General features: G+C 42.0%; 1 protein-coding gene across 3 annotated transcripts in view; it reads left to right on the forward strand.

Annotated features, from left to right (window-relative positions):
* Positions 1 to 17395, forward strand: part of syk (spleen tyrosine kinase) — an 88457-nt gene that overhangs the window by 47332 nt on the left and 23730 nt on the right. For 2 of the 3 annotated variants that reach the window (XM_084326740.1, XM_084326742.1), the window contains 4 exons: positions 8426 to 8498; positions 10917 to 11103; positions 13993 to 14202; positions 16851 to 17037. In XM_084326740.1, the coding sequence (XP_084182866.1) occupies positions 8426 to 8498; positions 10917 to 11103; positions 13993 to 14202; positions 16851 to 17037 (657 nt within the window). The remainder of the gene's footprint in view (positions 1 to 8425; positions 8499 to 10916; positions 11104 to 13992; positions 14203 to 16850; positions 17038 to 17395) is intronic. The other variant, XM_084326741.1, reaches the window with a different exon arrangement.

Here is a 17395-nt window from a genome sequence, read left to right on the forward strand (position 1 = left end):
GGTAGTGAAAGGGTTAACCTTCTGTAGTGTGGTAATGAAAGGGTTAACATTATGTAGTGTGGCAGTGAAAGGGTTAACCTTCTGTAGTGTGGTAGTGAAAGGGTTAACATTATGTAGTGTGGTAGTGAAAGGGTTGACCTTCTATATTGTGGTAGTGAAAGGGTTAATCTTCTATAGTGTGGTAGTGAAAGGTTAACCTTATGTAGTGTGGTAGTGAAAGGGTTAGCATTATGTAGTGTGGTAGTGAAAGGGTTATCCTTCTGTAGGGTGGTAGTGAAAGGGTTAACTCTCTGTCGTGTAATAGTGAAATTGTTATCCTTCTGTAGTGTGGTAGTGAAAGGGTTAACCATCTGTGTTGTGGTAGTGAAAGGGTTAACCCTTTGTATGTGGTAGTAAAAGGGTTAACCTTATGTAGTGTGGTAGTGAAAGGGTTAACCTTATGTAGTGTGGTAGTGAAATGGTTAAACATCTGTATTGTGGTAGTTAAAGGTTAACCTTCTGTAGTGTGGTAGTGAAAGAGTTAACCTTCTATAGTGTGGTAGTGAAAGGTTAACCTTCTGTAGTGTGGTAGTTAAATGGTTAACCTTCTGTAGTGTGGTAGTGAAAGGGTTAACCCTTTGTAGTGTGGTAGTTAAAGGGTTAACCTTCTGTAGTGTGGTAAAGAAAAAGTTAACCCTTTGTAGTGTTGTAGTGAAAGGGTTAACCATCTGTAGTATGGTAGTGAAAGGGTTATCCTACTGTAGTGTGGTAGTGAAAGGGTTAACCTTCTGTACTGTGGTAGTGAAAGGGTTATCCTTCTGTAGTGTGGTGTTGAAAGGGTTAACCCTTTGTTTTTAAATCGGTTTTAAATCAAAGATGGCAGCAGACAGCTTCACAAAGGAATTATTACCTTTTTTTGTGTCACAGGTTTCCATTAAGCCTGCTTGTGTGTGGAGAAAGCGTTTCAGTGTCTGCGCTTTACCGCCATCTAGAGGTTGTTTAGTGTCTGTGCACATCAGTGGTGTAGCGGTAGTGGAGGTGGGTAATCCGCGTTATTTCTTTTCGTAGCCGCATTTTGCGGAGACGCTCTCTGATTGGCCACTTCATGTGACATGTGCGCCCAATTGTGTGACGCCTGTTTCTTTCACCGGTTAAGCTTAGGCACTCTTTCGAAGTTGGTTATGGTTAGAGTTTGTCTTAGAGCAGGGCGATAGAACACCAGCCCTGATTCCAAACTCTAACCTTAAAGTGGAGATGAAGCAGTGCGATAAATACATATTCATAGCCAGGCATGCGTTGTTCATGGGACGGGGTAGCACGGTGTGCAAGCTCACTCGCTATTTGCATATCAATAGCGCCGGTCGTCAGGTGTGTTAAATACGTTCTCAGACACATTCACACCTAACTTGTTGTGAAGACGTGTTACATTCCATTCGTAGAGGCAATTAGGCACTGTCTGTGCCCAAGCGAGGGGACATTAAATGCGCATTCGCGGGAGCGCGCGCACGCGCCGGGAGCGCGCGTGCACGTGGTGCGTGTCACCCCAGATGATTTCAATAACGCACCACTGTTCATAGCATCACATTAGTATTTAGATAAGCCACAGAAAAAATCACGTTATAAAAATAAGCAGTTTCTAAGAAAAAACGATTTGTTATGTGCATTTTTGAAGCATTTATCATTATGGGCGCGGCCATTTTGTTGCTGACGTCATGGGGCTTGTTTGGTGTATACACTGCTGGTTAGCTGCCTATAGTGAATGGGTCAGTCAGTAAATAAAATGTTGCCTACAAAACAACGGGACCGCTGTGGTTCTGTTTGTATTGCTCCTGGCTGTTCAAACAAATTTTACCATGTGAGAGAGAGGAAAGTTGGTTAATTTCCACAAACTACCAGTGAAAAAAACAGTGTTGTTGGCATGTTGGCTCAGGCTGGCTGCACTCAGGCGGCGTGATCAGCCTGTTGGACAGGGAATGAAGATCCCCAGAGAACACTTCATTGCCTCGGATTATGTTGTTGGGGGTGGAAGGTTTGTCCAGAAGACCACTAATCAGCTGAAGCCTGATGCGGTTCCCTCGGTCTTCGACAGACAGACCGGCGTTAGCTCTCGGGAGCGATGGCTAGCTAGTTAGCACCAGCCGGGGACCGGCGTTAGCTCTCGGGAGCGATGGCTAGCTAGTTAGCACCAGCCGGGGACCGGCGTTAGCAACCGGGAGCGTCGCGGAGCATTCAGCCTGCTGGCTACCTAGATCCACTTCAACCAGCGTCGCGGAGCATTCAGCCTGCTGGCTACCTAGATCCACTTCAACCAGCGTCGCGGAGCATTCAGCCTGCTGGCTACACAGCTTGTCGGTGTGCTAATAGCCTCGGCAAGCTAACGGTAGCTGGCTACACAGCTTGTCGGTGTGCTAATAGCCTCGGCAAGCTAACGGTAGCTGGCTACACAGCTTGTCGGTGTGCTAATAGCCTCGGCAAGCTAACGGTAGCTGGCTACACAGCTTGTCGGTGTGCTGGAGCCTCGGCAAGCTAACGGTAGCTGGCTACACAGCTTGTCGGTGTGCTGGAGCCTCGGCAAGCTAACGGTAGCTGGCTACACAGCTTGTCGGTGTGCTGGAGCCTCGGCAAGCTAACGGTAGCTGGCTACACAGCTTGTCGGTGTGCTGGAGCCTCGGCAAGCTAACGGTAGCTGGCTCCAGGCTATTAGCACATCGACAAGCTGCTGGAGCTCCCGACGCTCGGCTGGTTGAAGTGGATCTAGGTAGCCAGCAGGCTGAATGCTCCGCGACGCTGGTTGAAGTGGATCTAGGTAGCCAGCAGGCTGAATGCTCCGCGACGCTCCCGGTTGCTAACGCCGGTCCCCGGCTGGTGCTAACTAGCTAGCCATCGCTCCCGAGAGCTAACGCCGGTCCCCGGCTGGTGCTAACTAGCTAGCCATCGCTCCCGAGAGCTAACGACGGTCTGTCTGTCGAAGACCGAGGGAACCGCATCAGGCTTCAGCTGATTAGTGGTCTTCTGGACAAACCTTCCACCCCCAACAACATAATCCGAGGCAATGAAGTGTTCTCTGGGGATCTTCATTCCCTGTCCAACAGGCTGATCACGCCGCCTGAGTGCAGCCAGCCTGAGCCAACATGCCAACAACACTGTTTTTTTCACTGGTAGTTTGTGGAAATTAACCAACTTTCCTCTCTCTCACATGGTAAAATTAGTTTGAACAGCCAGGAGCAATACAAACGGAACCACCGCGGTCCCGTTGTTTTGTAGGCAACATTTTATTTACTGACTGACCCATTCACTATAGGCAGCTAACCAGCAGTGTATACACCAAACAAGCCCCATGACGTCAGCCATGACGTCAGCAACAAAATGGCGGCGCCCATGTTGAAAACAGGGATATTATATTTGATTTTTCAGACAAATAAGATAGATTTCACATTTGATTATAGAACCCTGTCTTACACAAGGTACACAACAAACAAACTAGGATCACATTGTTCACTGCTTCATCTCCACTTTAACTTTGATCGCCATGGTTCAAATTCATAATTTACCATCCCTAGCCAGCTCTATTTGTCTATGGAGAAGTTCCCCTTCTTTGCAGGGCTATAACTTTTTAAATTCTATTGCTAAATTGCCATTATTATGGCCCATTCAATGTCCTATATCCATTGTTCAGGGTGTAGCAACGATATACTTTTTCATTCACATATTCATACTAAAATATGGTCTAAAGTATAAGTATGTTTTTATCGTTTTCTGCAGCTTTCTCCAGAACTTGATTTATAGCTCCAAATGCATTATATTGATGATCAAATACAGTTTGGTAGCGATCGTTGCCAGATGATAAATTTCAACTGGAGGTACTTCTAGAAGTTACTACGTATCATCTGATATTGACCGGATGGGCAAGGGGGCGTTTATAATTCCGTGGGCAACGTTATACCATTCATCTAGTGTGGGTCATATGATCATCAGATCAGTTAGTATAGAATACGTTAGAAAATAACGCTGGATCTTACCATATCTTCCTCGCGCCGTTGGACGATCAGCGTGGAGTAGACAGTTTTCGATTATGGGATGTTGATCCTGATGAACCATTTCCAGGTTGTATAATACTATATACGTCCAAATAACGTTGTTTATTGAGTTAGGGCGAGCAATTGATTATCCAGTGTGTTGAGATGGAGTCCGGCTACCGATCGCGAGTGCCCGGACGGATTATGGATGAGCACTTCCTGTTTGGCGCGCCCCTCCCTCTTGGCCGATCTGCCGATCGGCCACCAGATGGCGCTCTCGAACCGTTAGACAGTTGAGTGGAGCTCACCAGTACATCTCATGTCTCCGGAGGAGAAATATGATTTCGATCACAGATTTTTTAATTATTGATATCAAAGACGAGTTACGGCGTCTTCTGCAGAATGAGCATGGCGAGGAATGACGTCTAAACACGTCATCGGCGATTAAAGTGTTAACCAACTTCGAAAGAGTCGCCTAAGCTTAACCAGTGATAAACTAGGCGTTAGGTAGTTTGCAGGCTGTTAGAGCCGGAAATGGGCAAAGACACAGCTCGTCACGATTGGGCGCACATGTCAGTGGCCAATCAGAGAACGTCAGTCAGTGGCCAATCAGAGAGCGTCTCCGCAAAATGCGACTACGAACAAAAATAACGCAGGTAATCCTGCTACTTATACAGTAGGCTCCCCTCTGTAGGAGTTCCTGTGAGTGGCTCCACAGATACGGGCCACTCTGGGAACTCGGGCAGTCTGTCACTCCAGTAGCACATCAGTTTAGGGGGCATAATAATGATGCTTAAGTACCTAGGAACTAATGAAGGACTATAAGATAACATAATATGTAATCTTATATATGTAATAAGTACTTATACGTATAAGTATTATTATACTTTAATGTCCCCATAGGGAAACTGCAGACTCACAATAATAATCATCATATTCACAACATTTCAAGATTTATTCGTCACATGTACACGAATACATGTACATACATGTTGTATGTGGAAATGAAGGTGGCCATGCACAATGGAAATAAGTCTTAAGTCATGCCCGCCTTGATTGTGCAAAAAAATACAAATAACAATAGAATAAAATAGAATAGATAATAAAATAGACATGATAAAAAGTACTAAGATAAAATACAAACAATACAATGCTAAGCTTACGAATTTAAGGTAATGAGTCCTATATACACTACTATACAATATACTATACAATATACAGTTATACTATATATATAGTATATATATAAATATATATATACATAGTAACATAGTAAAGTAAAAACATAGTAACATAGCAGCCATTAAGGATACAGTACAATGATGTTTTAATACACAAGTTGCTTATTGTGGAAGGTTAATGCCATGAGTATAATTATTTGATTTGATTAGTGTTTTAGTGCACCTCTCTGGTTCACTAGACAGTATACACTGTAGAAAGTGGAGCCTTAAATGGTGGCCAATCAGAACAGCTAGATGTGACCGATGGGCCAATCAGAGTAAATGTATATTATGTAATATCGTCAAGGAAGCTGATTGGATATCGGAAACGGCATGATTCTGTTGATATCCAGGGGAATAGAGATCAAAGTGCTTTAGTCATAATTTCCACAACAACAACAACAACAACAACAACAACAACAACAACAACAACAACAGTTCTAACATTTTGGAGAATTTTACATCAACATAAAATCATTGTAAAGTATGTTTAATTGCATTTCTCGCGCACACAGTAGCAGCTCATACAGTACACAGCCTTCAGGGAAGAATTACACATACTGTACACATGCATTCATGCACGTAAGCAAATGCAAAATGCATTGTAGAAAGCATGGTAGCAATAACCAGAGAAACTACAGTAATATTGGGAGTTAGATTCAGATTCAGATTCCTTTATTGTCACTTATTACAGTACTTTACAGCAAGAACAGTGGAATTCTATTTATTGTGGTTTAAGCAAATTTAAGAGGAAGTAATTAGATCCATCATACAGCAAGTAGGTTACATTACAAAAGAAGGTATATTGTGTACTTGTGATACTGAAGTATATTCAATAGTAGCAGGTATATTGTGTACTTGTGATACTGAAGTATATTCAATAGTAGCAGTAGTATTGTGTATTAGTGATACTGAAGTATATTCAATAGTAGCAGGTATATTGTGTACTTGTGATACTGAAGTATATTCAATAGTAGCAGTAGTATTGTGTACTAGTGATACTGAAGTATATTCAATAGTAGCAGTAGTATTGTGTACTTGTGATATGGAAGTATATTCAATAGTAGCAGTAGTATTGTGTACTAGTGATACTGAAGTATATTCAATAGTAGCAGTAGTATTGTGTACTAGTGATACTGAAGTATATTCAATAGTAGCAGTAGTATTGTGTACTTGTGATACTGAAGTATATTCAATAGTAGCAGTAGTATTGTGTATTAGTGATACTGAAGTATATTCAATAGTAGCAGGTATATTGTGTACTTGTGATACTGAAGTATATTCAATAGTAGCAGTAGTATTGTGTACTAGTGATACTGAAGTATATTCAATAGTAGCAGTAGTATTGTGTACTTGTGATATGGAAGTATATTCAATAGTAGCAGTAGTATTGTGTACTAGTGATACTGAAGTATATTCAATAGTAGCAGTAGTATTGTGTACTAGTGATACTGAAGTATATTCAATAGTAGCAGTAGTATTGTGTACTTGTGATATGGAAGTATATTCAATAGTAGCAGTATTGTGTACTAGTGATACTGAAGTATAGTCAATAGTAGCAGTAGTATTGTGTACTAGTGATACTGAAGTATAGTCAATAGTAGCAGTAGTATTGTGTACTAGTGATACTGAAGTATAGTCAATAGTAGCAGTAGTATTGTGTACTAGTGATACTGAAGTATAGTCAATAGTAGCAGTAGTATTGCGTCTTCATAATATTGTTCCATACCCCCTTTTTCTTTGAACTGTCTGCATGTGAATCAAGATGTTGACCCCTGCACTCACCTCTTTCCTCTTTTCTGTGTGGAAAATCATAACGACTGACCTATCTCAAACCTTCTCCGAGAGAAGCGACGGTTGTGATTGGAGAATCGAGAGAAAAAAAGGGTCGGGTTTGAGATAGGTCAATTATTACGTTCTCTCGTGGACACACCCGGGTATCACAGTGACACTCGATATCACAGTAATACTGTGTGTACTACTACTCACATAATAATAATAATAATAATGGATTCGATTTATATAGCGCTCTTCGTGACACCCCAGAGACCCCAGAGCGCTTACAGAGTCCATTATTCGTTCATACACAGTCATACCGGTGGTGGTAAGCTACAATTGCAGCCAGAGCTGCCCTGAGGCAGACTCACGGAAGCGTGGCGAATAATCATCGCCTACGGCCCCTCCGACCACCACCAACATTCATTCACATGCATACACATTCATACAACATACCATACATGGTCAGGCGTAAGGAGCTGTGTCCACAGAAAGTGTTTTTTGAGCCGCCAGCGCCTTTCTGCCTTCATTTCTATGGTAAAGACGCGCTAGGAGAGGAGAGGAGAGCCGCTCATCAATGTCACTTTTTTCGACCGACCAATCAAAATCGAGGAAGTGGCGGGACTAAAAAATATCAACAAACATGGCAGAGGAGAGGCTAACCTCGTTCCCAGTTTTATCTCCTCCGTGAGATAAAGACTGGTAAAGCACTACGGCCGAAAGTGTGAATTTCCGGTGTATGTACTTCCCCTGGAAGCTGCCTCCGAACGGACCAAACTTTTCCCAAATCCTGTCGGCAAACAAGCTAGAACGTCCCGGTCAGGTAGTAAATTCTTCAGGCAAAGGCGTTGCAGTGGCTTAAACGAGGAAATATTGTGCACTTCACACGTTTCTATAATTGTTTTGTCGAAACCGGAAAGCCTGTAGTTCCGTTTTCACACTTTAGGAGGCATAGCTTTACCAGCCTAAGGAGAGGCTGATTCTTGCGGTGTCTGACAACCCAGTAATATACGACCTAAGGTATATACGACCTATAACGCAAATCACGCAACAATAAGCGCTCCCTGCGCTTTGGAAGCGCTCTGGGCATTCATATTTTTTATATCCAAAGCGATCTGCCTTGAAAAAAAAAAAGCTTTCTGTGGACACGGCAGCCATAGCCTGTTGTTTTGTTTGTGGGGGGGGGGGGGGGGTTACACATTGGTGAACAAAAGACCATGTCATGATTTCCTTTAAGAATCACTGTGATACGGGTTCTCACGAAAGATATTGACGCCCTGCTTCAAGATGGAGGAGATTTTTTTTTTTTTACGCTCATCTGGTCACTTTAAGTCCAGCTGTGGTTGCGGGTGACATTTCAGCACAGTGTAATATAACTATTTGTATTGTTCCTCTTGTATGTGACCTTATTAACCCGTGTCGTCTCTAATGCAGCGTGCAGTCGGCCTCAAACCCACAGATAATGATTATGAGACCAGGGTGTCAATCCTTGCTTCAGCCAACACAGGTAAATCACACTGGAGTCACAATTTTTTTCCTTTATTGATCCCCTTGGCGAAATTCAGGCATCATAGCAGCATGGGGGGAGGGGGGAGGGGAGGTACAGGTATCGGCAGGGTTATATTAGACAGACATAAATATAGGCAATGCAACTATAGTACAGTAGAAAAAGTAAAGCTAAGCAGTGTAAACAATATAATTAAGCATTATGAGTAAGTAGGCAGTGTGATCTGAGGGTCTGTATGCCCTATCAGTTATAATGCATTACAATAAATATGGTCAATAACAAATAGGACTCGGAACATATACTATGAGTAAGTAAGTATACATACATGTGCAGTATACATAAGGTACCCTAACTGGCATGATAGGTTATGTGAAAGTATAGCTGTGTCTTGCTAGGAGTTCTCTGTCCATATAAGGGTTTTCCTGTTCCTTGTGGAGAAGCAAAGAGACGCACATCTAAGATGTTTTCGATTTCTGACAACCCCTAAAAAGAGTATCATGGTATTGTCAACAACAACAACAAAAGAAAGTCACTTTTTGGTCACTACCATTGGTGTCATGGTTTGAATGGGATTATACTATGGTGTTAGAATCAGAATAAGAATCAGAAAGGTCTTTATTGGCAAGTAGTTTACACATACAGGAATTTGATTTGGTTGTTTTTGGTGCGACGTTGACGGACAGACAATTATGGTGGAATAAAAAATTGAAATGTGGAATAAAATAAAATGGAGTATAAATTAAATTAACATACAAGCACAATAGAATAGAATTATAAAATGTAAATTTAAATAGGAAAAGGCCAGGGCTGTACAACTGTGGTCACAAGTATATACACTAATTAGAATAGAAATAACAATACAGTTGTTTATAGTTAAAGGTGGTACCATGGCAGTAATGACTTTTACCAAGGCAGTGTCATGGTCACCAAAGTGCTTCACAGTACAAAGAAACAGACACATTAGGCGGCTGGGTGGCGCAGCGGACCTTGCACTCATCACCAACGCAAGAGACACCGGTCTCGAATCCGGCTGTCAGCGTTGCCTCCGGCTTGGGCCGGCCGTCATACTGACTCAATTGGCAGAGTTAGCGGGACGGGAGTCGAAGGGTGGTAGTCTGGTCGTTGTAAACAGCGACTCCTACAGATCGGTCAGGGCGCCTGCACAGCAAAGACAGGAAAATGGCGGGGGCAGTGTGAGCCTCCTACACGTTACTCCTCGCCAATGAGAGTCCGCGCTGGCAGGTGAAAAGATGTGACTGGCTGCCTCCTCGTGTACCGGAGGGGACATGTGATGCAAGGCTTCTATCCTCCCTACGACCGGCCAGTGGGGGGCACATGCGAGCAACGATCAGGACAGAGGAGGGAGAATTGGCACGAGAGGAAATTGGGATTTTTACATAACACACACTGACTAATAAATTATACTGTGGTAGTATTGATAACAGTTGTAGTGAGTAGAACTATAATACAAATAATTATAATATTTTATTTTATAACTATATTCTATTCTATTGTGACTATATTTTTATTTAGTTTATATTCCATTTGATCTTCTTCTACCTTTTATTTTATTCTACCATAATTGTCTGTCGCACCAAACGACCAAATCAAAATCCCTTCCTTTGTGTAAACAACTTGGTCATAGAGACCTTTCTGATTCTGATTCTGGTCATTTGCCCTTTCATGGGTCTCTGTTGTTAGGGGGATCCTGAACAACTGTGATACTGTTTGACCAATAGTCAGCTGGACCAGCCTGTGTGTAGGGATGGGCGATATGGCCTAAAAATTAAATCTCCGATTTTCTCACACCATATCCGATTTACGATTTTAATCAATTTTTTTCTCTTAAAAACTAGAAACGCCAAGGAAATCATTCAAATAAGCTTTGTTTTTATTTGACATAAAAGAAATGATCAAACCAAGATAAGTGCAAACCTAACTTTCACCAATCTTCAATAAAAAAAGAAAAAGAAAAAAATATATATATATATTTATTTATATATATATATATCTGAATAATTTATTTTTTAATTAAAAAATATATCTAACCCTAACTAACCTTACTGTCATGCACTGTCGTACAGAACTTGTAAGTCGCTTTGCATAAAAGCATCAGCTAAATGACTAAATGTAAATGTAAATGGTTACTCTTGATCAAACAAAGACGAATGTCCCTATTGGGATTAATAGGGCAATAACTCGCTTTTTCACCAAACTTCACTTTTAAAACGAATAAAAGGTGCATCTTGATCATCAAACAAGAAGGCATTTCCCTATCGGGATTAATAAAGTGCAAATCTAACTTTCACCAAACATCACTTTTTGTAAAAAATAAAAGGCGAACATTTAAATTTTTAAACATCGTCCTAAATCATGAATTCGAATGAATGGATATAAAATGGATGTCTGGCCCCGCAGCAGCCCTGCCCGTGTGTCCCACGGAGCACGCCATGCCCATGGACACGCTGGTATACGAGAGTCCCTACGCCGACCCCGACGAGCTGCGCACCTCCACGGTGAACCGCATCCACCTGTTCCTGGAGGAGGGCGAGCTGGGCTCGGGGAACTTCGGCACCGTCAGGAAGGGCGTCTACAGGATGAGGAAGTACGTGATCACCTCACACTGTGTACACCACAAAATAAATATATAGATATTGTTTCGGACATAGTCAATTAAACAGATATGTACACCCAGGACAAGGACTGTACAGCAGAAAGAGAGGAATGGAATATCTTTTTCTCTTTTTTTGGTGTACGCGCTGTAGTCTATATTCAACAGACCTATACTTTGACTACTTATACGTAGCTTTGTGCAATAGGTATACTGTTTTCATTCAACAGACCTATACTTTGACTACTTATACGTAGCTTTGTGCAATAGGTATACTGTTTTCATTCAACAGACCTATATTTTGTCTACTTATACAGCTTTGTGCAATAGGTGGGGGGGACCCTGATGTAAACAAGACGAAAGTCTTTCTCTGGTCTGCATCCCCTTAACAATTGTGTGTATTGAGCTGTACTGTATTGTACCCATTCTGCAATCTGTTAATAAAGTTTTCAATCAATCAATCAATTCAGGTATACTGTTTTCATTCAACAGACCTATATTTTGACTACTTATACAGCTTTGTGCAATATGTATATTGTTTACATTCAACAGACCTATATTTTGACTACTTATATGTAGATATGTGCAATACGTCTGGCATATATGTGTACAGTTTGACCTTGTGCTCATTTCATATTGCAATGAAAAACTCCAATAAACAAAGTTTGAAAAAAAAAAAAAAAAACAATACTCACACTGTCTCTTTGACAGCACCTCAGGCCAAAGGGGCAATGTCAATGACAATGACACTATGTAACAACCCATCATCTACACAAGATGGCGCCATCTACACACACTGCACACACACATCCACATGTACACTCACTTTAAACAAACACTCACCTTATCACTCACTTTACTCACTTTAGACACTTTAACACACGTTATATTTATCTAGTATTAAAAAGATTTGCACTACATCCAATACCTCATTTGCACCCTACCCTAAGTTTTGTACCACATCTCATTGCTGCATTGTACCTCACTGTTGCTCATTTTAGTGTGTTGTATATATTGTATATTGACTTTACTTACTTTTACTTACTTCTTAATAACTTTTTTTTTACTTACTTTCTTTTTTACTGTATGTAGCACACTCCCAGGGGCTCTTTCAGAAATAAGCATTTCATATAAAGTATGTCATAAAGGGCGTCTACAAGATGAGGAAGTACGTGACGTCACACTGTATACAATATGAAACAAAGCGGGGCTCGCAACTCACTTTTGATGCTCCAAAGTGTTTTAATTGTGACAAAAAATAGCAGGTACAACGCTTCGACCCTTCCGGTCTTTTTCAAGTATGAACACAACAGAAAATTGCATCTTTTTTTATACAGGATGTCAAATATAAAAGATAAAGAGGTTACTGAATCATGTCTAAAATCGTGGTGCCCTCGTGGCACACCACGTTAGTGCCTCGCACACCTACGCGGCCGCCCCGGGTTCGCCTCCCGCTCCCGGTGACATTTGTCGCATGTCTTCCCCGCCTCTTCTCCCGTTCATCCTCTCCTCATCTGTCGGTCATGTCTGACCAGGAAAAAGCAATAAATGCTCAAAAAAAATCATGTCTAAAATGTATAAGAAAATCATACAAGTCTTGGTACCGCCCCTGATCACCAGGTGGGGCTGATAGCTAATTTATTCATTTAATTTCCGTTATAAAAAAGATGCAATTTTCTGTTGTGTTCATACTTGAAAAAGACCGGAAGGGTCGAAACGTTGTACCTGCTATTTTTTGTCACAATTAAAACACTTTGGAGCATCAAAAGTGAGTTGCGAGCCCCGCTTTGTTTCATGTACAGTACTACTGTTTTTACAGTTTGGCTCAGCACCAAGGAATGGAGAGGATGTGCGTTATTTATTTATTTTTCGCTGTATACAATACTCAGACTGTCTCAAGATTCAAGAGGTTTATTTGTCACATACATACCAGGGCATACAGTGAAATGCGGGTGGTCATGCCCGCATCGATTGTGCAATAATACTAATAATAAAATAGACATAAAAAAAACTGGTAATAAGAAGACATAAGATGTGCATGATAAAAATAGACATGCTAAATTCCTGAGAAGGCACTGGGTCCTATGTACACTCAGTGGTGATTTCATAAGGGGTTGCACTGTGAAACCTCAGTTGCCTTTTCGAGTTTAACCCTTTCACTGCCACACTACAGAAGGTTAACCCTTTACTATCACACTACCGACAGTTAACCGTCGGTAGTGTGATAGTAAAGGGTTAACCTTCTGTGGTGTGGCAGTGAAAGGGTTAACCTGCCATTGTGTGGCAGTGAAAGGGTTAACCTTATGTGTATCGTCACAGCGAAAGGGTTAACCTTCTGTGTATCGTCGCAGCGAAAGGGTTAACCTTCTGTGTATCGTCACAGCGAAAGGGTTAACCTTCTGTGTATCGTCGCAGTGAAAGGGTTAACCCTCTGTGTATCGTCGCAGCGAAAGGGTTAACCCTCTGTGTATCGTCGCAGCGAAAGGGTTAACCTTCTGTGTACCGTCACAGTGAAAGTGTTGACAGAGTTAGCTATGGGGCGACAATAACTTATCATGACGACAAGGTCCTCTCACTTCAGCCTTTAATCGGCGTGGTTTATTATCACATTGGTACACAGTACATGAGACCTTCTCTCTGTGGGAGGTAGGTGGGAAGAGACAGAGAGGGAGGGAACAATCCCTTAAATACCCTCTTACCTGGCGCCAGCGTCAATAGCTCCGCCTATAGCGCCCTCTTGTGGAAACAGTTAGACAGTTACATGCAATCGTATACATCACATAACTTTAACAGAAAGGGTTAACCGTTTGGTAGTGCGGCAGTGAAAGAGTTAAATGAAGGTTTTTAAGCGTGACCCCCGACCCCTCTCTCGTCCTCCACCAGGTCGGAGAAGCAGGTGGCGGTGAAGGTGCTGAAGAACGACGACAACAACCCGGCGGTGCGCGCGGACATGCTGCGCGAGGCGCACGTCATGCAGCAGCTGGACAACCCCTACATCGTGCGCATGATCGGCATCTGTGAGGCGGAGAGCCTCATGCTGGTCATGGAGCTGGCGGAGCTGGGGCCGCTGCACAGGTTCCTGCAGAGGAACAGGTAGGTCTGGTTCTTGTCCTTACTGTGATGATGTGGTTCTAGGGCTGTCCCCGACTAAGGATTTGGATAGTCGACTATGATTGGCCAAAATTTGCCGTTAGTCGACTATTAGTCGACAAAAAAAATATATATATAATATTTTTTTATATATTTTTTGTACCATTCCATTTGGGCTGTGGGGGCTGCTTAATGTCTGAAGGAGTCGACTGAAGGCTTCTTGTCCTCTGCAAAAGAATGCAATTGGTCCACTGATGGATACATCTTGATATTTGTCTAGTGTGTTCATTAGATGGGTGAAATCCTCTTTCAGTGCCTCTGTGCCTGTTTTCTTAGGCAGTTAGTCTCTGGTATGCGTGCCATTAGCGTTAGCCACGCTTCTAGGCCATGCTTTTTTTTTTGTAATCGACTAAGAGGTTGGCAGTCGACTACGGCTCCTTTCGACCGATTAGTCGACTAATAGGGGTCAGTCCTATGTGGTTATGTGATTTATGATTATGTATGTATATATATGTGTGCCTGCCTATACAGTGTTTATACAGCTTTGATTTGTCCCTGTACACTGTTTTTTTTTATTATAATTTTATTTTTTTAGATGCACGAATGCCTAGAGAGTGAATGTACAGATTATGTTTTAAACTGTTTTTATATTAGCTTTAATATCCTTCTATCTTTCTGTTTCTTTCTGGCTTAAACATCTGGGACTACAGCTGAAACCTAGTAGCAACCCTGCTAACGACATATTTACAGTTTTTTATTTGTATTCATTTATAAATTTATAAACTGTTGATTGATATGCACTGTCCCCAGGGGTGTAAAAAGTACCCAGAAATTATACTTAAGTGAAAGTATGGGTACCGTCTGAAAATCGTACTCAAGTAAAAGTCAGAGTATCTGGCTAAAAACACACTTGAGTCAAAGTAAAAAGTTTCTACTTTTAAATGTACTTAAGTACTAAAAAGTAAAAGTAAAACACTTTTTTTCTGACTGTCTATTCTTCTGATAGCAGGTGTCAAAGATCCCCGCTTTCTAGTCTTGCACAAGGACCAATCAGCATGGGTATGGGCGGGTTAATTTTCCATTGATGAGGATTTGATTGGCTGTTTTTAAATAAAGTGCGGCCACAGGATTAATAACGTTAACGTTAGTTCGGCCAGAGAAACAAATATAATAATTAAAATGGTTGGACCTGCAAGATTTGTACTTTGTACTTTGTCTGCATTTTAAATGTAACGAGTAAAAAGTATGTATTTTTTCTCTGAAATGTAATTGAGTAAAAGTACAAGTATACAAACCTAATAATACTTGAGTAAAGTACAAATCCCCAAAAACAGTACTTAAGTATTGTAACAAAATACAATTACTCAAGTACTTTACACCCCTGACTGTCCCTGATCAAATAAACTGAGTAAACTAAACTAAACTAAACTAGGAGCCGGTCATCTGTGGTGCGGGGGGGGGGGGGGGGTCATCTGTGGTGAGGGGGAGGGGGTCATCTGTGGTGCGGGGGGGAGGGGGTCATCTGTGGTGCGGGGGGGAGGGGGTCATCTGTGGTGCGGGGGAGGGGAGGGGGTCATCCGTGGTGTGGGGGAGGGGGTCATCCGTGGTTGCAAGGAGCAGGGTTCGAGTTATGGGGGGGCAAATGGGGTCAACAACACCTGTGGGGGTCTCTAATTTTTTTTTTATATATATATTTTTTTTTCAATGTACGAATTAGTATTATTTATGTTACCTAAATAAATTGTTAATAGATAATATTTTTCTTTTCAGTTTTTAGGGTTAGGGTTTGTCAAATTAAATTGTTGTATTTTATCAGATGCAAAATGCAAATAAGTAAATATGTAAATAAGTAAATATATCAGAGGTGAGTAAGAAAATGAACACATATTATTGATGGTTAAGAATGGCTAGGCTACCCAGTCATTTCCACTTCCATTCATTGTGCTAAGCTAGGCTAACATGCAGCCAGATAGCTTTCTACTGGAGACTGGTATCTATCTTCTTGTCTCTCTCTGGAGAAGACGGTAAGCTAATTTCCCAAAATGTTGGAGTTTTCCTTTAACCCTCCAGTCACCCTTGTCGCAGTTCTGTTCAAAAAGCCTTTTCTTCACGTGTGTTTGTGGATAGCGTTGGCTAGATTTGATGTATATGCCAAAAAAGTAGCTCAGTATCACATCTCGGACTCATATTACAATAATCCATGTTTGTTTTTTAAAAACAATCACTATTAACGTGTGAACAACAAGTGTCACACCTTTCACCCTAGTCGCAGAACTGGACAGGTTAGGGTTAGGGTTGGGGTTAGGGTTGGGGTTAGGGTTAGGGGGTTAGGGTTAGGCTTAGGGTTAGGGTAACCCTAACCCCCTAACCCTAACCCTAACCCCAACCCTAACCCCAACCCTAACCCCAACCCTAACCCTAACCCTAATTTAAGAAATGGTTAAAATCCTGAAAATGAATAAATATTCTATATGTATGGTGAGGACTGAAGTTAATAATGGTATTCATGAAAAAAATTGAAACATTTTTGGTTTCGGTCACTAGGGAGACAGGTAGTGGGTTTTTTGAAGGGTGACTGGAGGGTTAACACCCCTGGCTAAAAGGATAAAGGCGTTCAGCCACAGTGACCTGCGCTTGTCCCTCCTCTCCAGGCTCAGCATGGAAGTGAAGAACATCACGGAGCTGGTGCACCAGGTGTGCATGGGCATGAAGTACCTGGAGGAACACAACTTCGTGCACCGGGACCTGGCGGCCAGGAACGTGCTGCTGGTCACGCAGCACTACGCCAAGATCAGCGACTTCGGCCTGTCCAAGGCCCTCACGGAGGGCTGCTATGTAGTATGTTTGTATACAGCGAACAGGAGAGGGAGAGAGGGTCACCGTGGATGACGTAACTCCCGAGGACCCGCAGTGATGCAATGTGACACAGCGAAACAGACGTTGAAAGCATCTTGGCACACTAAAGGTGCTGAGTCTTTTTAAGTCCTCTAGCCACCCCACCCATTGCAACTGATACTTTTGAGGAATACGCTCATCCCAACTGTAGTCCATTTTACAGAGGGTTTGCAGCAGCATCTTGGCAGGTAAGGTGAAGGGTGCTAGAAACCCAATAGGGTCGTAGACTGAGCTGACAACAGACAAAAGACCTCGCCTTGTGAATGGTCTGTCTTGAACTGACATTTTGAACCTAAATGTA

This window comes from Notolepis coatsorum (genome assembly GCF_963971535.1).
Source record: "Notolepis coatsorum genome assembly, chromosome: 12".
NCBI classification, from domain to species: Eukaryota; Metazoa; Chordata; class Actinopteri; order Aulopiformes; family Paralepididae; genus Notolepis; species Notolepis coatsorum.